This window comes from Bos indicus x Bos taurus, chromosome 28 (genome assembly GCF_003369695.1).
Source record: "Bos indicus x Bos taurus breed Angus x Brahman F1 hybrid chromosome 28, Bos_hybrid_MaternalHap_v2.0, whole genome shotgun sequence".
Classification (NCBI taxonomy): Eukaryota; Metazoa; Chordata; class Mammalia; order Artiodactyla; family Bovidae; genus Bos; species Bos indicus x Bos taurus.
This window is the reverse complement of record NC_040103.1, coordinates 13092813-13117994: the sequence shown is the minus strand read 5'-3', so window position 1 is coordinate 13117994 and position 25182 is coordinate 13092813. Positions and strand designations below refer to the sequence as shown.

General features: G+C 37.1%; 1 protein-coding gene and 1 pseudogene across 1 annotated transcript; both read left to right on the top strand.

Moving 5' to 3' along the window:
- Positions 1 to 55: 55 nt before the first annotated feature.
- On the top strand, positions 56 to 22179 carry LOC113885484 (zinc finger protein 33B-like). The gene is made up of 5 exons (XM_027530867.1): positions 56 to 284; positions 2862 to 2920; positions 10905 to 11031; positions 11291 to 11386; positions 21107 to 22179. Exons 1-5 carry the CDS (start codon positions 191 to 193, stop codon positions 21205 to 21207), a joined length of 477 nt encoding a protein of 158 aa, XP_027386668.1. The 5' UTR covers positions 56 to 190; the 3' UTR covers positions 21208 to 22179.
- LOC113885218 lies at positions 21398 to 23156 on the top strand (annotated as a pseudogene).
- The last annotated feature ends 2026 nt before the right edge of the window (positions 23157 to 25182 follow it).

The window sequence follows — 25182 nt, the reverse complement described above, 5'->3', positions numbered from 1 at the left end:
AGCGCTCGCCGCGCGTGGTTATGGGTGGGACTTGCTCGCCTGCAGCTCCTTCTGCGCATGTGCAATACCCTTTGAGCTCTACCTCTAAAAAGTCTCAGGGGCTATTGTGGCAGACGGTTCTGAAGAGTCTGGGTCTGCGCCCCCGGCTTTGAGCAGGTGCGGCCCGAGTGGGAGTGGCAGATGAAGCAGAATGGTTGGGCGACAGCTAAGGGGTACCCTACGCAGCTCCAGCGAGCCGGCGTGGGGCAGGGACCCTCGGCGTCAGAACCTGAGAAGGCGGACAGGTAGGCGCTGCCTAGGCGGAGTCTCCGTCAGGGGAAGTAGCCAGCGTCGGGCGAGGGGACACGGGACCTCGGTGAGGCTGCGGTTCCGCATGTGTCCGGCCTTTCCACGAGGTGGACAGCGTAGACGCGAGCCGCGAGCCCGGCAAGTGCATAGGCGTGATGTGATGGGCGAGCCCTGCCTGAAAGAGGGGGCGGGTTTGAGGGACGCTTCGGTTCAGGGCAGAACTTGGTACACAGGAATTATCCGGCAGTTACCTCGTGACACTTCATTTCCTCATGTGTAAAACTCAAGGAATTAATAACATGTGCCTCGTGGGGTTGTTCAGAAGATTGAATAATGTAACATAGTGCCTGCCAGTAAATATTAGCTGCTGATGTTCATAGAAATAATCATTCTTCTCACTCATTAGTTTGTGGCTCACACCTTCTCATGTAGGATAGTGTAACTCTCCGCTTTGTGACAAATTAGGACATTGAGACTGAAAGGACAGTTATATATTAAAAGTCATGAAACTATCTGGTAACTAGAAGACAAACATTTTCTCCAAATGTATGATCTTCTGCCTTTACTGTCTTGATTATGAAAGCCAGCTTTGCATCATCCGCAGCACTTAGCAGAAATAATTTGACGTGTTAAGACATAATTTGAACGTTTGAATATTTCCATGTAGCACCTCTGTATCTGAGATTTCTGAATGCTTTTGGAGTCCTTGGAACGGGCAGCATAATTGTTTCTGAGTTCTGTTAACAGTCTAGCTTTCTCTGTGTTCTGAGCAGCACGCGTTTGAGTTTATTCAAGGTCTTACGTGATATTCTGTGGAATAAAGTGTACAAAGAGTTGAACTGAAGGTTCCAGTTAAATGAATTTGTCCCTTAGACGCATTTCTCATATATTTTGGAATAAAGTGCCTCTTGTGAAGTAAGAAGGAGAAGCCTCTAGGAACAGAATACGACGTGGGAGAGAACTGCTCCACCATTTGAATGAGTTTCTTAGCAGAGCAGGTCCCAGGTTTGAAGCGCCTGTTCAACATGAATGAAATTTGGATGATGTTGCCACATTCAGAAGCCATCATAGGCTGCCTAGTGGAACAAAGTCCGGACTTTGTTTTAGAAGAGAGGGGAACTGGGCTGAGAGGAATGAGGGAGGGTTAGGCTACTCAGGAAGCTTAACTTCATTGGAAAGGTTTTGAGGAAAAGGTATGGGGAAAGGAGCTTTAAGCTAGATTGGAATAAATTCTGTTTTACCAATCCTGGTTTAACCCCACTTTCTATTTTTCACTCACTGGTCCCAGATTTTGAGCTCTTATCATAGTGAATCTGACATCTAAAAATATTCTGATGATTTTCTTACGCATATCAGTATAAGAAGAGTTTTCTATTTGTCTTGTTAAAAAGTTGGGAAAAATTGGCTCTGAGGGTGCAAGTGAATTTCCCTGGTTTTGTGTTAGTGGCAGAGCCGAGAAGATATGTTGAGTCTCCTGATACCCAGGCCAGTGGCTGCTGCATCATCACTGGTAAAACGTTTATTAAAAGGCAACTCTTTGAGGATCTATACATTTTAAACTTTTATCCATTTTTAATGGTTTTTTTAATTAGTTGATTTTTTAATTGGAATATCATTGACTTACAGTGCTTCAGGGGTACAGCAAAGTGATTCAGTTACATATGTATTTACACACACACACACACACACACACGTATGGATGCATCCTTAATAAGTCATTTCAGTCATGTCCAACTCTTTGTGATCCTATGGACAGTAGCCTGCCAGGCTCCTTTGTCCATGGGATTCTCCAGGCAGGAATACTGGAGTGGGTTGTTGTGCCCTCCTCCAGGGGAACCTTCTCAACCCAGAACCCATGTCTCTTATGTCTCCTGAATTAACAGGTGGGTTCTTTACCACTAGTGCTACCTGTGAAGTGTATGTATGTGTGTATATATATATATATATGTGTGTGTGTGTGTGTGTGTGTGTGTGTGTACATACTTTTTCAGATTCTTTTCCCTTATAGTTTATTATAAGATATTGAATCTTATAATATATATATATATAGTTTCTTGTGCTATACAGTAAGTCCTTGTTATTTATCTATACATATATTGGAAAAACACTTAAAAAGTAATGTTACCTTAAAGTGCCTCCTTCCCTTTTTTCACAGCTTTGGGTGAATTCTCTGTTTCAAGTAGTAAATAAGAAAATAACCATGGATGTTACAATATTTGCTGTATAACTTAATGAAGGCTTAGTGTTCCTTCACTTAGAATATTGTAATTTAACCAATTTCCTTATAATTTCTTAATTTCTTTCAAATAAAGAGCTACATATGTTGTTTTTAAAAAGTAGAAACTAATTTCATTCAGCCAGTGAAAAATTTTCGCACCCAATATCTGCATGACCATAGACATGTGGATACTTTTTCCTTATGTCCCTTCTTGCCCCTTCTCCAGAATGAGAAGGATATTCCTTCACAGAGAAGCATTTAACCAGGTGATGTTTGTAGCTATTTAAATATGCAAATCCAAGAGTTGCAGGCAATCTGTACCCCTAATGATTTTATTCCTCTTTTTCTATTCCAGCTATACCTTCAGAGATTTCAGCATTTTTCCAAGACCAGCAAAATATGAAGAAATTCTGTGTGAGTTGTTGTAAGTCTTTCTACAGTTTGTTTTACAATGTATTTTATGAGGTTAATGAGTCCTAGATTTGACACAGAACAGTAGAAATATATCAAATGAACCTGAGGGAAACAGTCTAGCATAATTGTTCTCAAACTTTAATGTGCATTAAAATCACCTGGAAAGTTTGTAAAACCCAGAATGAGGCCTGAGATTGCAGGTGATGGTGATATTAACCTTTCCAGGCCAGTAGCATTGGAATAGTAAGTCACTAGAGCAGAGTTGGCAAGGAGACACACACACACACACTCTCTCTCTCTCTGGCTCTCTCTCTGTCTCTAAGAGGTTATGCGGTTATCAGAGTGAGCTGCAAATATTTCTGACTGTTCTGGTAGTTATGACCAAAAATAAGACTCTTACATGGCTTTCATTGATCATGTGAATAAAGCTGCCTGATTCCTTTTGGAACCTAAAGACTTTCTGGCATTGAAACCTCAAAACAAAACAAAACAAAACCTTTTGTTTCTTTTCATGTAAATGATGAACATCCTTCTAGTGGCAACCATGAAATAAATGCCTGAAATCATTCTTCAATGGATGCCAATAATGGTCCCAAGTAAAACTCAGTTAATGAGGTTTCTCAGGAGACCATATTACTGATGCTTGTGTAGACAGCTTTCTGTTGTCTACAGGATTTTTTCCCCCCACTCCTGGATAAAACTATGGTTAGAACATCTACAGAATAAGTTGACTGCATGTCCTTATAATAAACTTATAAAATTCTCTACCTTGCTTGATATGTAGTGTTCAGTTAATAGAAGAAATTTCTGCACATAATCAAATTTCAGTCTCCTTCATGCAGAATTCTTCCTCCTCATTTGCTAGAATTTGTTCAGTATAAGTCACCAATAATATATATTATTTAAACACATGTAAACAATTAGCCATTTTAACTTTAGTTTTTCTTGGCTGTGCTGTGTACACAGCGTGCAGGATCTTAGTTCCCTAACCAGGAATCAAACCCGTTCCCCTCTGCAGTGGAAGAAGAGTCCTAACCACGAGACCTCTAAGTCCCCTACTTAGCCATTTTAAAGTGTAAGTTCAGTGGCATTTAATACATTCACAGTGTTATGCAAGCATCATCACTGTCTAGTTCGAGAACATTTCCATCATCCCTGAATAAAACCTAATACCCTTAAAGTCATTCTCTATTCCCCTTTTTACCCCAGTCACTGGCAACCACTAATTTATGCTCTGATTTTAAAGACTTGCCTCTTCTAGCTATTTTATATAAATGTAACTATACAATTTGTGTTTTTTGTGTCTTCCTCTTAATATAATGTTTTCAAGCTTAATCTGTATTGTTGTATGTATCAGACTTTATTCCTTCCCCCCAGCTTTGTTAAGGTATAATTGACAAAATTGTAAGATATTTCAGTTGTATATCATGACAGTTTGATGTGAAAGGATTCCTCCCATCTAGTAAACACATCTGCCACCTCACATATTTATCTTTTTTTGTGTATGAGATATTTAAGTTCTCTCTTAGCAAATTTCTAACACTTAGCAAACATTGTTTTATAGTACAGTGTTATCGACATAGTCACCATGTTATACATTAGATTCTCAGACCTTTTTCATTTTATAGCTAATAGTATCCTTTTACCAAGATTTCATTTCTTTTCGTGACTCAATAATATTCCACTGTATTGATGTACCTCATTTTGTTTATACAGTTATCAATTAATAGACACCTTACAGCTATTGTGAATAGTGCTGCTGTCAATATTTTATACATTTTTGTTCGAAAACCTGTTTACTGCCTGTACCACTGCATCTTTTCCTGTCTTGAATATTCTCATTAAAGTAATGGTTCTTTTTTTTTTTTAAAGAAAGAAAACCTGTTTTTAACTGTGGTATTGGCTTAGTAGTGCAAGTGCTGGGTCCTGTGTTAATTATTTTTAACTACATGAGCAACCACTAAACTTTTTCACAACGGCTGCACAATTTTACATTTTTACTAACAATATATGAGATTTCCTGTTTTTCCTCATCCTCAACAGCACTTGTTGTCTACATTTTTTTTATTATAGCCTTCCTAGTGTATGTGAAGTCATATCTTACTTTTCCCTAATAACCAATGATCACCTTTTTATGTGCTTGTTGGGTAGTTCTATATCTACTTTGTGGACGTGTCTGTTCATGTCTTTTGTCCATCTTTAAATTGGGTTGTTTAATATCAAAGCATTTTGAGTTCTAGGCTTTCATCAGATATGATTTTAAAGTATTTTTTCCCATTCTTTGACTTGTTTTTCCATTCTCTTGATTGTATATACTTTGAATCAAAAAAGGTTTTAATTTTTATGAGTTTAGTTTATATATTTATCTTTTATCGTATGTGCTGTTGATGTCATATCTAAGAACTTGTTGCCAAATTAGGATCATGAAGATTTACTATGTTTTCTTCTAAAAGTGTTACAGTTTTAGCTCATATTTTTAGGTCTTTGATCTATTTTGAGTTAAGTTTGCATATATAACAGGAAGGGATCCAATCTTGTTTATTTGTATGTGGATATCCCATTGTCCCCACACCATTTATTGAAGATACTGTTTTTCCCCCTATTGAATGGCCTTGGTACTCTTGTTGAGAATTAGTTGACCAGAGATGTATAGGTTTGTGCTAAATCGCTTCAGTCATATCTGACTCTTTGCAACCCTATGGACTGTAGTCCATCAGGCTCTTCTCTCCATGAGATTCTCCAGGCAAGAATACTGATGTGAGCTACCATGCCATCCTCCAAGGGAATCTTTCCAACCCAGGGATTGAACCACATCTCTTATGTCTTCTGCATTGGCAGGTGAGTTCGTTACCACTAGCGTTGCCTGGTTAGTATAGGTTTATTTCCAGACTTTCAGTTTCGTTCACTGGATTTATATGTGTTTCATTATGCCAGTTCTGTACTGTTTAGATTCTCTAGCTTTGTGGCAAGTTTTGAAGTTAAGATGTGTTAGTCTTGTGATTTGTTTCTCTTTGTCAAGGTTGTTTTGGTTATTTGAGGTTTCTTGCATTTCCATGATCTTCAAATTTAAAGATCATGTCCATTTCTGCAAAAAAATGTCCAGTGGATTTTTCATCAAATATGTGAAACTATGGGGAGTATTCTGATCTTGACTATATTAAGTATTTTATCCCATGAACAAGGAATGTCCTTCCACTTATTTAGGTCTTTAATTTCTTTCAACAAAGTTTTGTAATTTTCAGTGAATATAAGTCTTGTACCTCATTGATTAACTCTGTTCTGAAGTATTTTATTCTTTTGGATGCTATCATAAGTAGAGCTGTTTTCTTAATTTACTTTTGGATTGTTCATTGTCAGTGTGTAGTAAAACAACAGAGTTTTTTTTGTGTTAATCTTGTGTTCTACAATTTTATTGAATTTATTAGCTCTAATAGTTTTTAGATGGATTCTTTGGGATTTTCTGTGTATAGGATTATGTTCTACAGATAGAGGTAGTTTTACTTAACTCTTTCTAATTTGGATGCCTTTATTTCTTTTTATTACCTGATTTTCTCTAGCTGGAACTTCTTTTACAGTGTTGAATAGAAGTGTCCAAAGTGAATATTCTCGTCTTGTTCCTCACTTAAGTGGGAAAGCTTTCAGTCTTTTACCCTTGAATATTTTTAGCTGTGAGTTTTTCATGCATGCCTTTATATCATGTTGAGAAGTTCACTTCTGTTCCTAGTTTATTGAGTGATTTTATCCTGAAAAGGTTTTTATTGTAGTCAAATGCTTTTTCTGCTTCATTTGAGCAATTTGTGGGGATTTTTATCATTATTTAGTATATTAAATTGATTTTCTCATGTTGCATTCCTGGTATAAATTCTACTTCATCGTGATTCATGATTGATTGATTGCTGCACCAGATGGCTTGTGGAATCCTGGTTCCCCTATCAGGGGTCGAATCTGTGCCTCCTGCAGTGAAAGTACAGAGTCCTAACTACTGGACTGCCAGCAAATTCCCCGTGACCCTTTTAATATGTTGTTTGGGCTCAATCTTACAGTATTTTGTTGAGTATATTACATTTATATTCATAAGGCATATTGACCTGTAATTTCATTTCATTGTGATTCCTTTATTTGGCTTAAATATTAGGGTAATTAACACTGGCCTCATTGAATTAAGAATTACAGTTTATCCTTGAACTACATAGGTTTAAACTGCATAGGTCCACTCATGTAGATTTTTTTAAGTGCTAAATATTACAGTACTGCACAATCCACAGTTGGTTGAGTCTACAGATGCAGAAACAGATAAGGAGGGCCAACTCTAACTGCACTGAGGTCATTACCCCTAACCCCTGTTTTTTTCAGGGGTCGACTATTTCTTCCATTTATTTTTGGAAGAGCTATTCTTCTTTAAATGTTTGCTAAAATTCACCAGTGAAGTCATCTGGTTCTGGACTTTCCTTTGTTGAGAGATTTTTGATTACTGATTTGATCTCTTTGCTTGCTATTTACTTTTGTATTTCTTCCTGAGTCAATTGGTTATTTCTGTGTTTCTAGGAATTTATTCATTTAAGTTTCTAATTTTTTGACATATAATTGTTTGTAGTATTGTCTTTTTATTTTTATTTTCTTTTTATTTCTGTTAGGTCAGTAAAAGTATTTTCATTTCTGATTTTAATATTTTGAGTCTTTTCTCTTTTTTCTTTGTCAGTCTGGCTCAAAGTTTGTTAATATTGTTGATTTATTTTCAGAGAAGCAACTTTTGGCTTTGTTCATTCTATTTTTATACTCCACTTATTTATCTCTCTAATTTTTATTGTCTTTCTTCTTGCCAGAGATAAGAATATATAATCCTTACTATATCACAGTATCACCAGGATAGAGACAAATGGGGAGAACACTGTCTGATTACAGAAGCAGAGATTGGAGTATTGCACCTTCAATCTAAAGATTGTCACATATTGCTGGCTACCATCAGAAGTGAAGGGGAGGCAAAGATAATATCTGTCTAGAGTCACAGAGGCACTTTTTAAAAATTCTAATATTTATTTAATATTGGTCCAAGTTGATTAATACTGTATTTATTAAAGTCATATAATGTCTTATTATGAGACCATACCACATTTTAGTTTTCCATTTCTTTACTGAAAGACACTTGTCATTTCCATTTTTTCATTGTCATGTATAATACAGGCATACCTTGTTTTATTGTGCTTTGCTTTATTGCACTTAACAGATACTGCATTATTATTATTTTTTAATAAATTGAAGGTTTATGTTAACCCTGCATTGAGTCTTTGGCACATTGTTCCAAAAGCATACGTGCTTCATATCAATGTGTCATATTTTGGTAATTTTCACAATATTTCAACTTTTTCATTATTATTATATTTGTCATGGTGATCTGTGATCAGTGATCTTTGATGTTACTATTGTAATTGTTTTGGACCCCCACAAACCACATTCATGTAAGATTAACTTACATATTGTATGTGTTCTGGCTGTTCTACCAACCAGCTGTTTCCAAGTTTATTTACCTTTCCTCAGGCCTCCACATTCCCTGAGACAAAAAAGTATTGGCATTAGACCAGTTAATAACTCTACAATGGCCTCTCAGTGTCAAAGTGAAAGTAAGAGTCATACATCTCTCACTTTAAATCAAAAGCTGGAAATGATTAAATTTAGTGAGGAAAGCATTTTGAAAGCCTAGACAGACCAAAAACTAGGCCTCTTGCCCCAAACTGTTAATTAAGTTGTGAATGCAAAAGAAAAGTACTTAAAGGAAATTAAAAGTGCTACTCCAGTAAACACACACATGATAAGAAAGTAAAACAGCCTTTTTATGATATGAAAGTTTTAGTGGTTTGGATAGAAAATGAAACAAGCCACAACATTCCCTTAAATGAAAACCTAATCCAGAGGAAGACCCTAATTCTCTTTTCTTCAATTCCATGAAGGCTGAAAGAGGTGAGGAAAGCATCAGAAGAAATGTTTGAAGTTAGCAGAGACTGGTTCATGAGGTTTAAGGAAAGAAGCTGTCTCCATACCATCAAAGTGCAAGGTGAAGCAGCAGGTGCTGTTGTAGAAACTGCAGTAAGTTATCCAGGAGATCTAGCTAAGGTAATTAGTGAAGGTGGGTATACTGAATAGATTTTCAGTGTAGACAAAACATCCTATAGCCAGAAAAAGACAGAACTTCCCTGGTGGTCCAGTGGCTAAGACTCCATGTTCCCAGTGCAGGGGGCCCAGGTTTGATCCCTGGTCAGGGAACTAGATTCTCCATGCTGCAACTAAGAGTTCATATGTTGCAACTAAAGTACTTACATAATGCAACTAAAAGATCCCACGTGCCACAGTGAAGATTCCATGTGCTGCACCTAAGATCCAGCACATCAAAATAAATAAATCTTTTTTTTTAATCATTAAAATGTCAATTTTTAAAAAAATTTGAAGATGCCATCCAGGTCTTTCATAGCTAGAGAGAAGTCAATGCCTGGCTTCAAAGGACAGGCTGACTCTCTTGTTAGGGGCTATTGCAACTGTTGACTTTAAGTTGAAGCCAGTGCTCATTTGGCATATGAAAAGTCCTAGGTCCCTTAAGAATCTTCTCTGCTTTTGCTCTGTAAATGGAAGAACAGAGCCTGGATGACCTCACATTGGTTTACAACATGGTTTGGTAAATATTTTAAGCCCACTATTGAGACTTACTGCTCAGAAAAAAAAATTCCTTTCAAAATATTACTGTTTGTTGACAGTGCACCTAGTCATCCAAGAGCTCTGATTGAGATGTACAATGAGATTAATGTTGTTTTCAACGCCTACTAATACAACATCTGCAGCCCACAGATCTAGGAGTGGTTTTGCTGTTCACATCTTATTATTTAAGAAATACATTTTGTAAGGTTTTAGCTGCCATAGATAATGATTCTTCTGATGGATCTGGTAAAGTAAGTTAAAAACCTTCTGGAAATGATTCACCATTCTGGAAACCATTAGGAATGTTTCTGATTCATAGGAAGAGGTTTATGTATCGACATTAACAGTCATTTGGAAGGATTTCAGCCCTCATGGATGACTTTGAGGAATTGAAGACTTCAGTGGAGGAAGTAATTGCAGATATGGTAGAAATAGCAAGAGAACTAGAATCGGAAGTGGAGCATGAGGATGTTACTGAATTACTCCAATCTCTTGGTACAACTTTACTGATGAGGAGTTGCTTCTTATAAATGAGCAAAGAAAGTGGTTTCTTGAGATGGAATCTACTCTTGATGAAAACTGTGAAACAGTCTGTTCAGTTATGGGAAGTAAATACTCAGGTGCCTACCTACATTTTTTTCTAAATCATAAATTTGTAAATAAATTTCCCAGATGCAAGAGTAACCAGATATTTTGGACACCCCTATTCTACAGGTGTTAGGTCCAAAATTATTCAATAACTCATTCCTTGAATACCTCTATAGCTTTTAATCTTATCATAGTCCTGAATGGCACTCTCTTATGTGCTAATTGTTATTCTTTTAACTATATATTTTAGATGTATACTTGGTTATGCTGTGGCCCTATGTTCATGAGTATCACTCTAATATTTTTTTAACCTCCTCAGTGAAACCTACCCTAATAGCAGGAATAGATCTTTTGTCCCCTTTGCAATCTCTATCAACTTTGCCATCTTCTCACTATAATAACCTCTTATTGTAGTTATATGCATGTATGTTTGTTTTCAGATTATATGCACCTTGATAAAAATAACATTGCTTTGTCTTCAGATTCCCTCAAAGTAGGAGAGTTCTTTATGGCTTGCAGGCACCAATAACTTATAACAATAGTAGGGAATATCTATTATGATTTCTCCCTCTCCAACCAAGTAGAATGCAAAAGTAGACATCACACACATTTTTATTAATTCAGAATAGTGAACAGTATAACCACTTCATGCATATTTTCCATGTCTCCCAGTTATGATTACTTGAATTTGAACACAAATGTGCTATTTCAGGGATCCTTATCATTTGAGGATGTAACTGTGGGCTCCACTCAGGAGGAATGGCAGAAGCTGGACCCTGCTCAGAGGACCCTGTACAGGGATGTGATGCTGGAGAACTATAGTCACCTCATCTCAGTGGGTAGGGATTGTTTTCCATGTAGATTCCTAGTTGCACATCCTTGCTTGGTTGCTAAATCCTGTGGAAGCTTTTTTGGGTTTGATCATATTTAGGCTTCAGATTTAGGGTGAGTAGAAGGATTGTTGAAACACTGTAAAGAATGTTTTTCTTTTTCTAGTAAAAGTTTGAAATGGGTGTCTGAAGCTTCATTTTCTGTTTTCTTCAGAAGCCCCAAAGCCTGTGAGTCTAGCCCAATTCCCATGTCATTTCCTGTTCACAGGGTATTGCATCCCTAAACCAGAACTGATCTTCAAGTTGGAACAAGGAGAGCATCCATGGGTATTAGAGGCAGAGTCTCCAAGCCAGAGCTACCCAGGTGAGTTAAGGTGTGTTAAATAGGACACCTGGTGACAGGTATGAATTCTTTTTATTCTTAATTTTTGCTCATATGTTCATTTTTTCATTCAACAAATATTGAGTACCCACGAGCATCACTCAGGTTTTAGGTGTTGGAAATACATCAGTGAACTAAATTTTGTCCCTGACCTCATGGAGCTTACATTCTGATAGGGAGAGAAGGACAATCAACAAACAATAACACATGTATATATATAAAATATGCCAGTAAATACCAAGGAAATCGAGAAGGGTAAGAATGATGGAGTGTTATACTTTAGAAAGGATATCAAGAAGGGCTTTCTGATGATATCAACTTGAATAAAATGAGAATGAGACTCGTGGAGAGTCTTGATGGCAAAGGTAACATCAAATGTCAGTCTACTAAGGCAATGATGTATTTGATGTGTTTGAGGACACATAAATATCACTCTGGATTGGGGGAAATGAATGAGCAATGAATAGTAAGAGTTGGCATTGTAAAGGCACTGGGAGCTCAAATTATGTAGGGCCATTTGGGCCATGATAAGGACTTTGATTTTATTCTGAGATGAGAAGCCATTGGCATAATTTAACCCAGTAAGCAACATACATTGATATGTCTTTTAAATTGATCTCTCTAACTGCTGAGTGAAGAAAATATTGGGGGAAGAGGGCTGAAAGCAAGAACATCAATCAGAATAGTATTTCTGTCTGTGTGAATGTGACGGTAGCTTATCCTTGGTTGAAAGTGGTGAGGAAGAATAAAAGTGATTGGCTTATGGATGTATGTTGAAGGTGGGAACCTATAAGATTTGCTGTTGAATTGGACAAGGAATATGAAAAAAAGACAAGAATCAAGAAAGACTCCAAGGATTTCATCCAGAAAAACTGGATCAATGAGCACCAATTGCCAAGATTGGGAAAAAATGGGGAGAAACAGTTTGGGAGGACTTAATAGGACTTTAATGGCAATGGCAAGCCACTCCAGTACTCTTGCCTAGAAAATCCCATGGATGGAGGAGCCTGGTAGGCTGCAGTCCATGGGGTCGGTACAAGTCGGACGCGACTGAGTGACTTCACTTTCACTTTTCACTTTTACACAATGGAGAAGGCAATGGCAACCCACTCCAGTGTTCTTGCCTGGAGAATCCCAGGGACGGCAGAGCCTGGTGGGCTGCCGTCTATGGGGTTGCACAGAGTCAGACACGACTGAAGCGACTTAGCAGTAGCAATAGGAGTTTAAATTGCACACATTGAGTTTCAGGTGACTATAAAATATCCAGGTTTACTTGTGAATCAGCATTTGGGTATATAAGCAGAAGTAGATTAGGGAAGAATCCAGGTGGTAGATATTTATTTGAAAAGTGTCAGCTATCACAGTATTTAAAGCTTCAAAATGTAGTATTTAAAGCTAAGGGATTAGATAACATCTCTCCTTAGGAGGAGGAATGCACATATTTGAAAGGTCTGAAGGCTTATACCCTGGGACACTACCTTTCAGAAGACATGAGAATGAGATGACTCAGAAGAAAAAAGAGAAGAAGCATTTGCAGATTGGGTGGAGAATGTGGTGTCCTATAGCTAAGTGAAGATGGTATTTAAAGGACAGAATGAACTTCTTTGAAGAAGGATGTGTGAAGTCAGCATTTTCTCCATCCTTGCCTTAGGTCATCCAGAATCATTAATATAAATGAGCAATACAAATTCAGTTTATGACACTAGAGAATATCTAAAATCGCAAATCAGCACAAGTATAAAAGTGTTAAAATCACTGAAAAACTCAAGTAGGAGTAGGCAGGTGGATGGAAAAAAGCATTTCTCTTCGTAAGAGAAGTTGGCAAAGTACTTTTCGGGGACAAAGTCAAGTAAATACTCTTGAGGTGTGAAACCTAACCTTTAGATTAACCACAATGTTGCCCCCAGGGAGGTAGAACTTCTTTGGATACAGTTTGGTTCTGTAAAGCAGACTCACTCGGGCTAAGTGTGGAAACAGATACTTAAACCGTATTTTTAAGTAGCAGTCTTATTTCTCTGACAATGTAAGAAAAGAGACTTTCTGTCTGTGGGGGGAAAAAAAGACCCTCTCAGACACCTAAACGTGGGTTAATAAACTTACATGCTGTCTTAGTGGGTAATCCTAGAACACTGAATTTAAAGCAAAAACTTACTTGATAGTAATTAGCTAGGATGTACAGTCAGTTCAGTCACTCAGTCGTGTCCAACTCTTCGTGACTCCATGGACTGCTGCACGCCAGGCTTCCCTGTCCATCACCAATTCCTGGAGCTTAATCAAACTCATGTACAGATCACCTTAAAAAATGAGCAAATGAGGAGTAAGGCTGGTGAAGAGGAATGGTAGGTGCAAAGGGGCCATTACCTAGTTAGCTATGGCTCTATGATAAGCACCTCTGGTTTCACAGTCAGCAAGACTTCATAGTCTTCATGTGAACCACTGTGTCCTCAAACAGTCTGCCAGAGAGGTGGAAGGGAAGTTTCTGTCTTCTTGTTCCTCTCTCTCATTAGATAAGACTGGTCTGTAGAGTGTTTAACTCCCTCTCACTTATGGATTATATCAAACAGCCTCTCTAGGTAACTGCTGGGGAAGCCAGAGTCTTCCTGGCTCCAGTTCAGCTCCTTAGGCAATGTAGTCTCTGTGAAGTCAGCACAACTTTTGGTGTTCCTCAGTTGGTAGCTGCAGTGGTGCCAACCCTGACTCCATGATTACCAACAGAGCAAGCCACTTGCTACTCTCTTGAGAAAGGAATGCAGATCTGAGTTGATCTATATACCAAGTCTGGTATGTGTGTAAAGCACTTGTTCATAAGGAATTATCCTGTTGGCCTAAGACATGGCTCTATTCCTTCTCCCAAGTAAACCTCATTTAGTTGGCTGTTTCTTAAAAAGCTCATGTTCTTTGAAGCTGAATAATCAAAAAGGAACCAGCACAAGTTCATTCAAGACAATTACAAGAAAAAAGGGGTGGAAAAGGTAACAAAAGGAGTAGATTAGATAAAGTTGTCTTATGATCACAGGGAGAAGGCAGTGGCATCTCACTCCAGTACTCTTGCCTGGAAAATCCCATGGATGGAGGAGCCTGGTAGGCTACAGTCCATGGGGTCTCAAAGAGTTGGACATGACTGAGTGACTTCACTTTCACTTTTCACTTCATGCATTGGAGAAGGAAATGGCAACCCACTCCAGTATTCTTGCCTGGAGAATCCCAGGGACAGAGAAGCCTGGTGGGTTGCTGTCTGTGGGGTCTCACAGAGTCGGACATGACTGAAGCAACTTAGCAGCAGCAGAAGCATGATCATAGTAGTTATAAAGTACATAAGAAATGTTATAAAATATTGAATCATGAATTTTAAATAGGATAATGCATCAATTACTATTGTGATAGAAGAATTCAAGAAATCTGCTGCTGCTGCTAAGTTGCTTCAGTCATGTCCAACTCTGTGTGACCCCATAGACGGCAGCCCACCAGGCTCCCCTGTTCCTGGGATTCTCCAGGCAAGAACACTGGAGTGGGTTGCCATTTCCTTCTCCAATGCATGAAAGTGAAAAGTGAAAGTGAAGTCACTCAGTTGTGTCTGACTCTTTGTGACCCCATGGACTGGAGCCTACCAGGCTCCTCTGTCCATGGGATTTTCCAGGCAAGAGTACTGGAGTGGGGTGCCATTGCCTTCTCTGAAGAAATATGCTAGTAAGGTAGAAAACAATTATGGGACGTCAAATTCAGAAAACAGTTGAAACAAAATCAGTGAAGTAAACAAATTAGAGTAATCTTAAGGAAGAATAGATACTGCTAAAATTATATACAGAAAGATGAGAAAAATAAGCAAGAAGAAACTGACATAAAATTTGAAGTAAATAACAGAATAAAAGAGATTCAATATGCATTCCATAAAAGCAATTTCTTCTCCAAAATAGAAAATCTTAATAACAGCCAGAGGGAAAGTCACATTGCCTCCTAAGGAATGAGACACTGCTCAGTTGAGTTCAGTTCAGTTGCTCAGCTGTGTCCGACTCTTTGCGACCCCATGAATTGCAGCACACCAGGCCTCTCTGTCCATCACCAACTCCCGGCATTCACCCAAACTCACGTCCATCGAGTTGGTGATGCCATCCAGCCATCTCATCCTCTGTTGTCCCCTTCTCCTGCCCCCAATCCCTCCCAACATCAGAGTCTTTTCCAATGAATCAGCTCTTCGCATGAGATGGCCAAAGTACTGGAGTTTCAGCTTTAGCATCATTCCTTCCAAAGAACACCCAGGACGGATCTCCTTTAGAATGGACTGGTTGGATCTCCTTGCAGCCCAAGGGACTCTCAAAAGTTTTCTTCAACACCACAGTTCAAAAGCATCAATTCTTCGGCGCTCAGCTTTCTTCACAGTCCAACTCTCACATCCGTACATGACTACTGGAAAAACCTTAGCCTTGACTAGACGGACCTTTGTTGGCAAAGTAATGTCTCTGCTTTTTAATATGTTGTCTAGGTTGGTCATAACTTTCCTTCCAAGGAGTAAGTGTCTTTTAATTTCATGGCTGCAATCACCATCTGCAGTGATTTTGGAGCCCCCAAAAATAAAGTCAGCCACTGTTTCCCCATCTATTTGCCATGAAGTGATGGGACCGGATGCCATGGTCTTAGTTTTCTGAATGTTGAGCTTTAAGCCAACTTATTCACTCTCCTCTTTCACTTTCAAGAGGATTTTTAGTTCCTCTTCACTTTCTGCCATAAGGGTGGTGTGAGAAACTGCTAGAGACATCTAAATTGAAGCAAAAAAAAACAAAGTCAATCTAGAATAATGAACTCAGCAAACTATTTTTTAAACGATGAGATTTGTCGAAGAGAAATAAAGCCAGATACTAGTTAAAGGCGATATAGGTTTTATTCATTAGCTATTGCAGTAGGGGGATAAAGTTTTTTTTTCTAAAACTGAGTTCAACTCTAAATACAGCAAAGACAGCTGAGGATTTGTAGCCAACAGAGTGAAGGGGTAAGTGAATAGAAAATTACTAAGAGTTAACATCAAGAGTAAGGAGATTCTTGCTAAACTGACCTTACAGAATTCTTGCTAAATTCAGGCCAAGGGTTTATATATCAAGGTTGAAACATGAGGAACTTTGGGCGAGGAAATACCAAGGGTGAGGAGATTCTCCCTAGACTGACAAGGATTCTTGCTAAAACTGCTCAGGAGAAACAGACACGAAAGGCAAGGTTGAGACCTAGTCAAGAATAGGTCTCAGAGGAGCTTAACTAAAATTTAGTCAAGGAGAGAATCTTTGTCAGGATATATCGTTAAATTTGGATTGGTTCTGAAATAAATTATAGAAGCAATACCTTTTAGTGTATAATTTTGTTAGTATAATTCTAACAGAGATACTACAGGAAGAGAAAAAAAAAATGAAACCTAAAGAATACTTGAGAGGAGTGGTAAGCAACAAGAAATTAGTAAACTTATAGGTAAGTCTAAATAATATATGGGTAAAAATAATTATGATACCTAATTTGTACGGCTAAAAAAGACTATGATATACTAAAAGACAGTTTCATAATTGAATTGGGAGTTGATCAAATTGCATTTGATTCTTCTGTTAGAAAAAGAGTTTCAGATTATAGAATCACTTTAGATTTTAAGTTAAATATTAATGACAAAATTTAAGGGACAGCCACCTAAAGTGGAGAAACAGGTGTGTATAACTTTCAAAGTTGTATAGAGGAGAAAATGGAAAAGATAACAAAAAACCAAATCAGTCTAAAACAAAGGAAGAAAGGTAGAGTAGAAGTAGTGATAAAGCTGACAGATATAAAGCAGAAAGTAAAATGTAGGAGACAATGTGATATAATAATGACCATAATTGTGTAAGGACTAAATTTACCAATCAGAAGTAAAATTGTCACATTGGATCTTCAAAAATAAAATTAATCTCTAAGACATCAGATTTTAGTGACTTGATATTTGTCTTTAGCATCTTTTGCTTTTGCAGTATTCAATGTTTTACCTGTCTGCAGAGTATCTCTTATAGGATACTCCAGTTCGTCCAGTATAGCAAGAACTACTATTGAAATCATCATTCACAAAGCACAATCTTCCATACTTATTTTCATTCATTAGATTCTATGAACCTTCTACTCTTAAAACTGATATACCATCATTTTATTTTTCTCTCATCCTTTCTTACAGATACTATTGTTATACTTTTGTAAAAGCGTTAAAAATATTTTTATTTTCTCATTTTCCACTGAGACCACCCAAAACACTAACCATATTCTTTTAGTTTGTTCTAATTTCCAAATGAAATTATATTCTCCCCAAACTATTTAGTTTATCATGTTATTAACTTGAGTTACTTTTTCCCCAAAATGTAATATATGACATCTAAGTTTTTCTTTTTTAATCATGCTTAAAATACTGCTATATCTCATCTCTGTGGAACAAAACTGGGGCTGCTAAACTCCCATTTAATCCTTCATGAATATGATCCATATATATGCTTTCCTTTCCTACAGCTATGTCTTGGATTCTGTATACTTAATGATTCTCATGAATTAGTATGTGAAAGTACATGGAGCAGAGCCTGGGTTGTGGTGATAGTTTGTTAATTTTCCTGTTATTGTTATTATTAACATTTTTTAGCTTTTGTTTTTACTCTCCTTTTTAGATTGTTTTTTTATTTTGTTTGCCCAGCTTTTTGAAATGTTTCTTGCTTGTTTTGATTTGCCTTACCAGCTATAGATTCTGATTCTTGGTAGTGTATGGATATTGAATGAGGCTATTTTCTTATCTATGTTATACTTTCTCCAAAGAGAGCCTATCTTATTTTGTTATATAACTTATAATGGATATTGGATCATTTCTTAATTGTAACTCTTGATGAATGAGAGGCCCTTTATATTGATTCATTCAGACAACACTGAAAGAAAATAACTTTTCAATTCAGATATTGAGTTATAAACCTCTAGATTCCTGTTCAGAAATTAAAGGTTTGAACAAAACTTGAGATTTGTGTTTTTGAAACCACACGACTTGTTAAGAACCACTAATTCCAGTACTCAAAGGAAATCTGAGGTAAATACTTGTAAGATCATAGGTTTCAGTTAGAAAAAGGAGGAGAAAAAAAAGACAGCTGAATATTTTAAATTTTAGCAGTTAATAGAGGGTGTTTATGCTACAAAGGGTTAGGGTGACTGTGTGGATCACAATAAACTGTGGAAAATTCTGAAAGAGATGGGAATACCAGACCACCTGATCTGCCTCTTGAGAAATCTGTATGCAGGTCAGGAAGCAACAGTTAGAACTGGACATGGAACAACAGACTGGTTCCAAATAGGAAAAGGAGTACGTCAAGGCTATATATTGTCACCCTGTTTATTTAACTTATATGCAGAGTACATCGTGAGAAACGCTGGACTGGAAGAAACACAAGCTGGAATCAAGATTGCCGGGAGAAATATCAATAACCTCAGATATGCAGATGACACCACCCTTATGGCAGAAAGTGAAGAGGCACTCAAAAGCCTCTTGATGAAAGTGAAAAAACTGGAGAGTGAAAAAGTTGGCTTAAAGCTCAACATTCAGAAAATTAAGATCATGGCATGTGGTCCCATCACTTCATGGGAAATAGATGGGGAAACAGTGGAAACAGTGGCTGACTTTATTTTTCTGGGCTCCAAAATCACTGCAGATGGTGACTGCAGCCATGAAATTAAAAGACGCTTACTCCTTGGAAGGAAAGTTATGACCAACCTAGATAGCATATTCAAAAGCAGAGACGTTACTTTGCCAACAAAGGTCCGTCTAGTCAAGGCTATGGTTTTTCCTGTGGTCATGTATGGATGTGAGAGTTGGACTGTGAAGAAGGCTGAGTGCCGAAGAATTGATGCTTTTGAACTGTGATGTTGGAGAAGACTCTTGAGAGTCCCTTGGACTGCAAGGAGATCCAACCAGTCCATTCTGAAGGAGATCAGCCCTGGGATTTCTTTGGAAGGAATGATGCTAAAGCTGAAACTCCAGTACTTTGGCCACCTCATGTGAAGAGTTGACTCAATGGAAAAGAGTCTGATGCTGGGAGGGATTGGGGGCAAGAGGAGGAGGGGACGACAGAGGATGAGATGGCTGGATGGCATCACTGACTCGATGGACGTGAGTCTGAGTGAACTCCGGGAGTTGGTGATGGACAGGGAGGCCTGGCGTGCTGTGATTCATGGGGTCGCAAAGAGTCGTACACGACTGAGCGACTGATTTGATCTGATCTGATGCTACAAAGGAGTATTATTCAGTGTTGTGACAGAATTAGATGTACAGAATGTAATTGTTTTTAAATTTCAATATAAATATAACTTGGAATTGTAGAGATGTTGTAAAGATTTATTTGGAAACAGATATGACACAGTGTAATTTCCCTGATGTTTAATGTTTAGGTTCTGAGCAAAGCCAAAATGGAAATGTAAGCCTGTTTACTGAAAGTCTTGGTTGAACTTGATCAATTTCTGGCAATCTAATAGTCTGTCATTTTGAGAAAGAATACATTTATTATAGCTTTGTGGTGTGATAGTATAGATACCCAATATGAATATAGTTGGTAAAAAGTATTTTTTCCCCTAGAATTGTATCTATAGTCTAATTTGTCTAATGTTGCTTGGAAGCAAAGGGATCTGGGCAGGTTTTTGAGTAAGGTCATCATTGTTATATTGTATATACTGAATAGGAAGATAATAAGGTGAAGTCTAGCTGAGAATTCTTAGGGTAAATAAATATAAGTATCAGTAATTATTTTAGGTTAGGTCCTCCATGGTTTTAAATATAAATAAAACACAGAAACGTAGAGATCTGTTTAGAAGTTAAAAAAATGTATTAATGTATTAAACTCATCACAGCAAATTTAAGATGAGGAAAAGTTAGCATTTGTTAGTAGGGTAAGATAACTTTTGCAGAAACTTAGAGAATAATATGAATATACCAAAACTGAAAACAAATAGATCTGGCCCTCTTTCAATCTTTCTTGTCTCTTTGATTTTACATTCCTGGTAGACATTTGTAGACTTTGTAAGTCACATGAGTAGAGGGAGAATAAGAAAGTAGGCTGCTACAGGTCTTCTTAAGCAGGAACAAATTGGTGCTTTTCTATAAATTTAATTTTATATAAATTTAATCAGTATAATAAATTAATATATAAAACATTAAAATAATTTTAAAAAGAGAATTCAATTAGAAACACTGGAAACATGTAAAGCATAGAGATTTATCTATAGTATATTAAGTATAAGAAAATTAGATAACGTCTAATTTGTTTCCTTCAAAAGATCAAATCAATCCTCTGATATCTCTCCAGGGTACTCTTATATACTAATCTTCATTTCCTTTCTGGTTTTCTGCATTTCTCAGACCTGGCTCAGTCTTTTTCCCCCAAAATATGTCTTCCTTTATTCACTGTGCTTTTATTTATTTTTAACCCCTATAGTAAGTCTTGAAGTATTTACCTATGTAAACATTGTCAAATGTAGATGTCTTTATTCTGAGTTTTTATTCCCCATTTCCACTGTGTCAAGTTTTGTTTCTTTCTTCTAAGCTGAAACAATGGGGCACACAGACATCTTGGATTACTCTTATTTAAAGAAACTGAGTCAATCATATAAAAGGGTATTTGTATATAAGGGTAAGTTTATCATAATTATAATAAAATTAATAATGTACAGTTTTTTGCTTATTTCTAGCAGTCTGCAGGATTGTTAATCGGCTGGAACAGATTCAGGAAATGCACGACAGAGATTTCTGGCAAGCTCCATTTATCAACGACAAAACACTGACTATATAGAAAGGTAATGTATTAGGGAAAATGTTTAATTTCAGCACATACCCAGTTCCTTTCATAAAAATACCCTGTAAATGTGACACAAGTGGGATGAGTTTGAAATATATTTCAGAATTAATTATTGAGAAAAACTATTTAAGAAAGAAGTTTGGTGATCTCAGTGCATATGAAAAATTATTCCTTCATGTTAACCATGAAAAGCTCATGTAAGAGAGAAACCTTATGAATTAATTCAGAATAGAAAGTATGTCAGTCAAAATGAAGACTTCTTTCCATATGAGAAAATTAAACATGTAGAGCAGTCTTTTGAATATAAAGAATGTGGTGAAGATTTCTGTGAGAAGACAGTTTCATCACATATAAACAAGCTCACAAAATACAAGGTCCTTGTGAACATAATGAATGTGACAAAACATTCTGTAATTATTCAGTTCTCATGGTCCATAAGATAAGAGAAAGTCTTTATGAGTTTAGTGAATATGGTAAAACCTTTGAAAAGGTACCTCTCTTGAGACATTTGAAGCTGAAAGATTATGAACATAATGACAGTAGATAATTTCAGCAGATCAAACTTTCTTGATACAGAAAGAACATTTGAATGTAATAACCTGGGGGAACCTTTCTGGAAGTCAGTTCTTAATGTAACTCAGAAAACGTGCATAGGAGACAAGGTCTATGAATGTAATGAATGTGAAAAAGCATTCTGTGAAAAGTCAAAACTCACCAAACAGCAGAGAGTACATACAGGAGAGAAACATTATGAATGTAATGAATGTGGGAAATGCTTCTCTAGGAAATTCCTTCTCACTTTACATCAGCGAATCCACACTGGAGAGAACCCTATGAATGTAATGTATGTTGAAAATCCTTCTATAGGAATTCATACCTCATAATTCATCAGAGAATTCACACAGGAGAGAAACCTTATGAATGTAAAGAATGTGGAAAAAGCTTCTACCATAAGTCATATCTCACAATACACCAGAGAATTCACACAGGGGAGAAACCTATGAATGTAGTCAATGTGGGAAAACCTTCATAAGCAACTCAGTTTTCACAATACATCAGAAAACACACACAGGTGAGAAATTCTGTAAGTGTAATCAGTGTGGGAAATTCTTCAGGAATTCATACCTTACAATACATCAGAGAACTCACACAGGTGAGAAACCATATGAATGTAAGGTATGTGGGAAAACCTTTTGTCATAAGTCATATGTCACCAAACACCATAAAACTCACATAGGGGGGAAACCCTATTAATGTAATGAGTGTGGGAAAACCTTCAGTCGCAATTCAGGCCTAAAAGTACACCAGAGAACACACACAAAGGAGAAACCCTATGAATGTAATGAATGTGGGAAATCATTCTCTGAGAAATCAGTCCTCACGGTACATCAGAGAATACATACTGGGGAGAAACCTTACAAGTGTAATGAATGTGGAAAAACCTTTTACAATAAGTCGGATCTCACTAAACACCAGAGAACTCACACAGGTGAGAAACCCTATGAATGTAAGGAATGTAGGAAATTCTTCTCTAGAAATTTATATCTTACAGTTCACCAGAGAACTCACACAGGGGAGAAACCCTATGTGTGTAAAAAATTTGGGAAAACCTTTTACTATAAGTCTGACTATACGGTACATAAGAGAACACACAGAGGGGAGAAGTTGTATTACTGTGATCAGTGTGGGAAAACCTTCATTTGCAATTCTGTCCTCAGATCACATCAGAGAACTCACACAGGGGAGAAGCCCTATGAATGTAACGATTGTGGGAAATCTTTCTCTGAAAAATCAGTCCTTATTGTACATCAGAGGATACACACAGGGGAAAAACCTTATAAGGGTAATGAATGTGGGAAGCCCTTCTATCGTAAGTCAGATCTCACTAAACATCAGAGAACACACACGGGAAAAACCCTATGAGTGTAGTCATTGTCGGAAAACCTTCAGTTGCAACTCAGGTCTCAAAGTACATCAGAGAAGGCACATAAGGGAGAAAGCCTATGAATGTATTGAATTTGGGAAAACCTCTAAGAAATCAGTTCTCCCGATACATTCAAAATTACATACATGGGGAAAATCTATTAAATATATTAATAGCAATGGGAGAAATCTTAGTACCTAGCTATTCATACCTTGAAGTACTGTGGAAAATTCATACAGGACATGGCCCTTATTAATGTAAAGTGGTAAATTTTTTACTCTTAAATCATATTCTAAAACAAATGAAAGAGTTACCATGGGAGAAATTACTATGAATGTGATGAATATTGTTAATAAGACAACTTAAAATGAATACATGTGGAAGAAACCCTACTAATATATGTAGGGAGTGTGTGGAAATATAAATTAAGGCTTATTAAATAACTTAAGTAGGAGATAATCTTATGAATCAAACAGATGTGAGAAAATTTTCTTCCAGAAGTTGGCCACTACTAATAGATATACCACACCTGGGGGAAGCTGTCAACATCTTATATGTTTTTTGAGACCTTCATACACAAGTTGTAGTTATTGCATGTCAGGCAAATAATAGGGATGATATCAATAACCCAGCCTATGTTAAAAAATGCCATTTTATTGAACAAGAAAATTGATACTAAGTTGAAATCTTAAAGATTTTTTGAATGTGACGGTTTTAACAGAATTCAGATTTTATTATAGCTGAAGTTTGTTTTGAAGGAAGTCTATCAACTTAGGAAATATGGACAGAAATTTTCCTTATTCTAAATGTTATGTTTTGTAGTAATTTCAAATTTTTTCATAGAAATAAAACTGAAAATAGATATTTACAAAAATATTAACTGTGGAATGTGAAGCTTTTTTAAAAGCACACATTGAATAATCTTCTAAGTCTCTGATTTTACTTTTGGAGAAACACATGTTGCTCATGGTCCTCCCCATCATGAGTTATTACATGTGTTTGATGAATCTGAACCCCAACTGTGTAATTACTCATGCAAATACAGTTCCTGCATGTCTGTGTTTTCCTATCTGCGGTTCTGTGGTTGGTTGAATCCACAGATGCAGAACCTGAGGGTAGGGAGGGCCTACTGTGAAAGACTTGAGCATCAGCTGATTTTGTTATTCAAAGAGATATCCTGGAACCAATCCCCAGCAGATGCTAAGGGGTGACTGTACTGCCTAATGGTTTGGTTCAGCCCCAGGCCTACCTCTGGGGCATCTCAAAATGGACTAGATCCACATCAGAACAATTGCCAGGATCAGCAAGAGGTAGCTTTGGGACTGGTTCTGCTTCCTCTTACTATGTTCAGTAACCAGAAACATTGAGTGTGAATGAGCTGGTGTACTGGCTAGAATACTCTAGTATATATGACTTCAGTGCCCCCATCCAGATTCACAGGAAGCTTTTCATAGTCCATTCTACAACCTGTAACCATTTACATCTTCCACAGATTCTAAATTTGGTTAATATCGATCCCACACATGTCATACTTCTACAATAATGCATATATATCATTGCATGTATATATGTGTAATAACATTGTTTTACAAGTAATATCAGTGAGAATGTTTTATACAACTTGCTTTTGTCTTCAAATGTGTTGTTTTGGTATTTATACATGTGGGTATATTTGCTTTAGTGGATTCATTTAAATAAAAGAACCCAAACTAAAAAGTGGCAAATGATTTGAACTGATGCTTCACAAAATAAGATACGCAGTGGCCAATAAATAAGTTAAAAATGCCTAACATCATTATTAATCAGGGATATTCAAATGAAAACCACAATTAAATAAAATAGCTATTGCTAAGTCGCTTCAGTCTTGTCTGACTCTGTGCGACCCCAGAGATGGCAGCCCACCAGGCTCCCCCGTCCCTGGGATTCTCCAGGCAAGAACACTGGAGTGGGCTGCCATTTCCTTCTCCAATGCATGAAAGTGAAAAGTCAAAGTGAAGTCGCTCAGTCATGTCCGACTCTTAGCAATCCCATGGACTGCAGCCTAA

Bases quoted from the DNA above. Each gene is read 5' to 3' on its own strand.
- LOC113885484 (XM_027530867.1), top strand. From the start codon at position 191: ATGGTTGGGCGACAGCTAAGGGGTACCCTACGCAGCTCCAGCGAGCCG. The intron at 2,921-10,904 runs GTGAGTTGTTGT...GTGCTATTTCAG, and splicing joins AAAATATGAAGAAATTCTGT to GGATCCTTATCATTTGAGGA. The intron at 11,387-21,106 runs GTGAGTTAAGGT...GCTTATTTCTAG, and splicing joins TCCAAGCCAGAGCTACCCAG to CAGTCTGCAGGATTGTTAAT.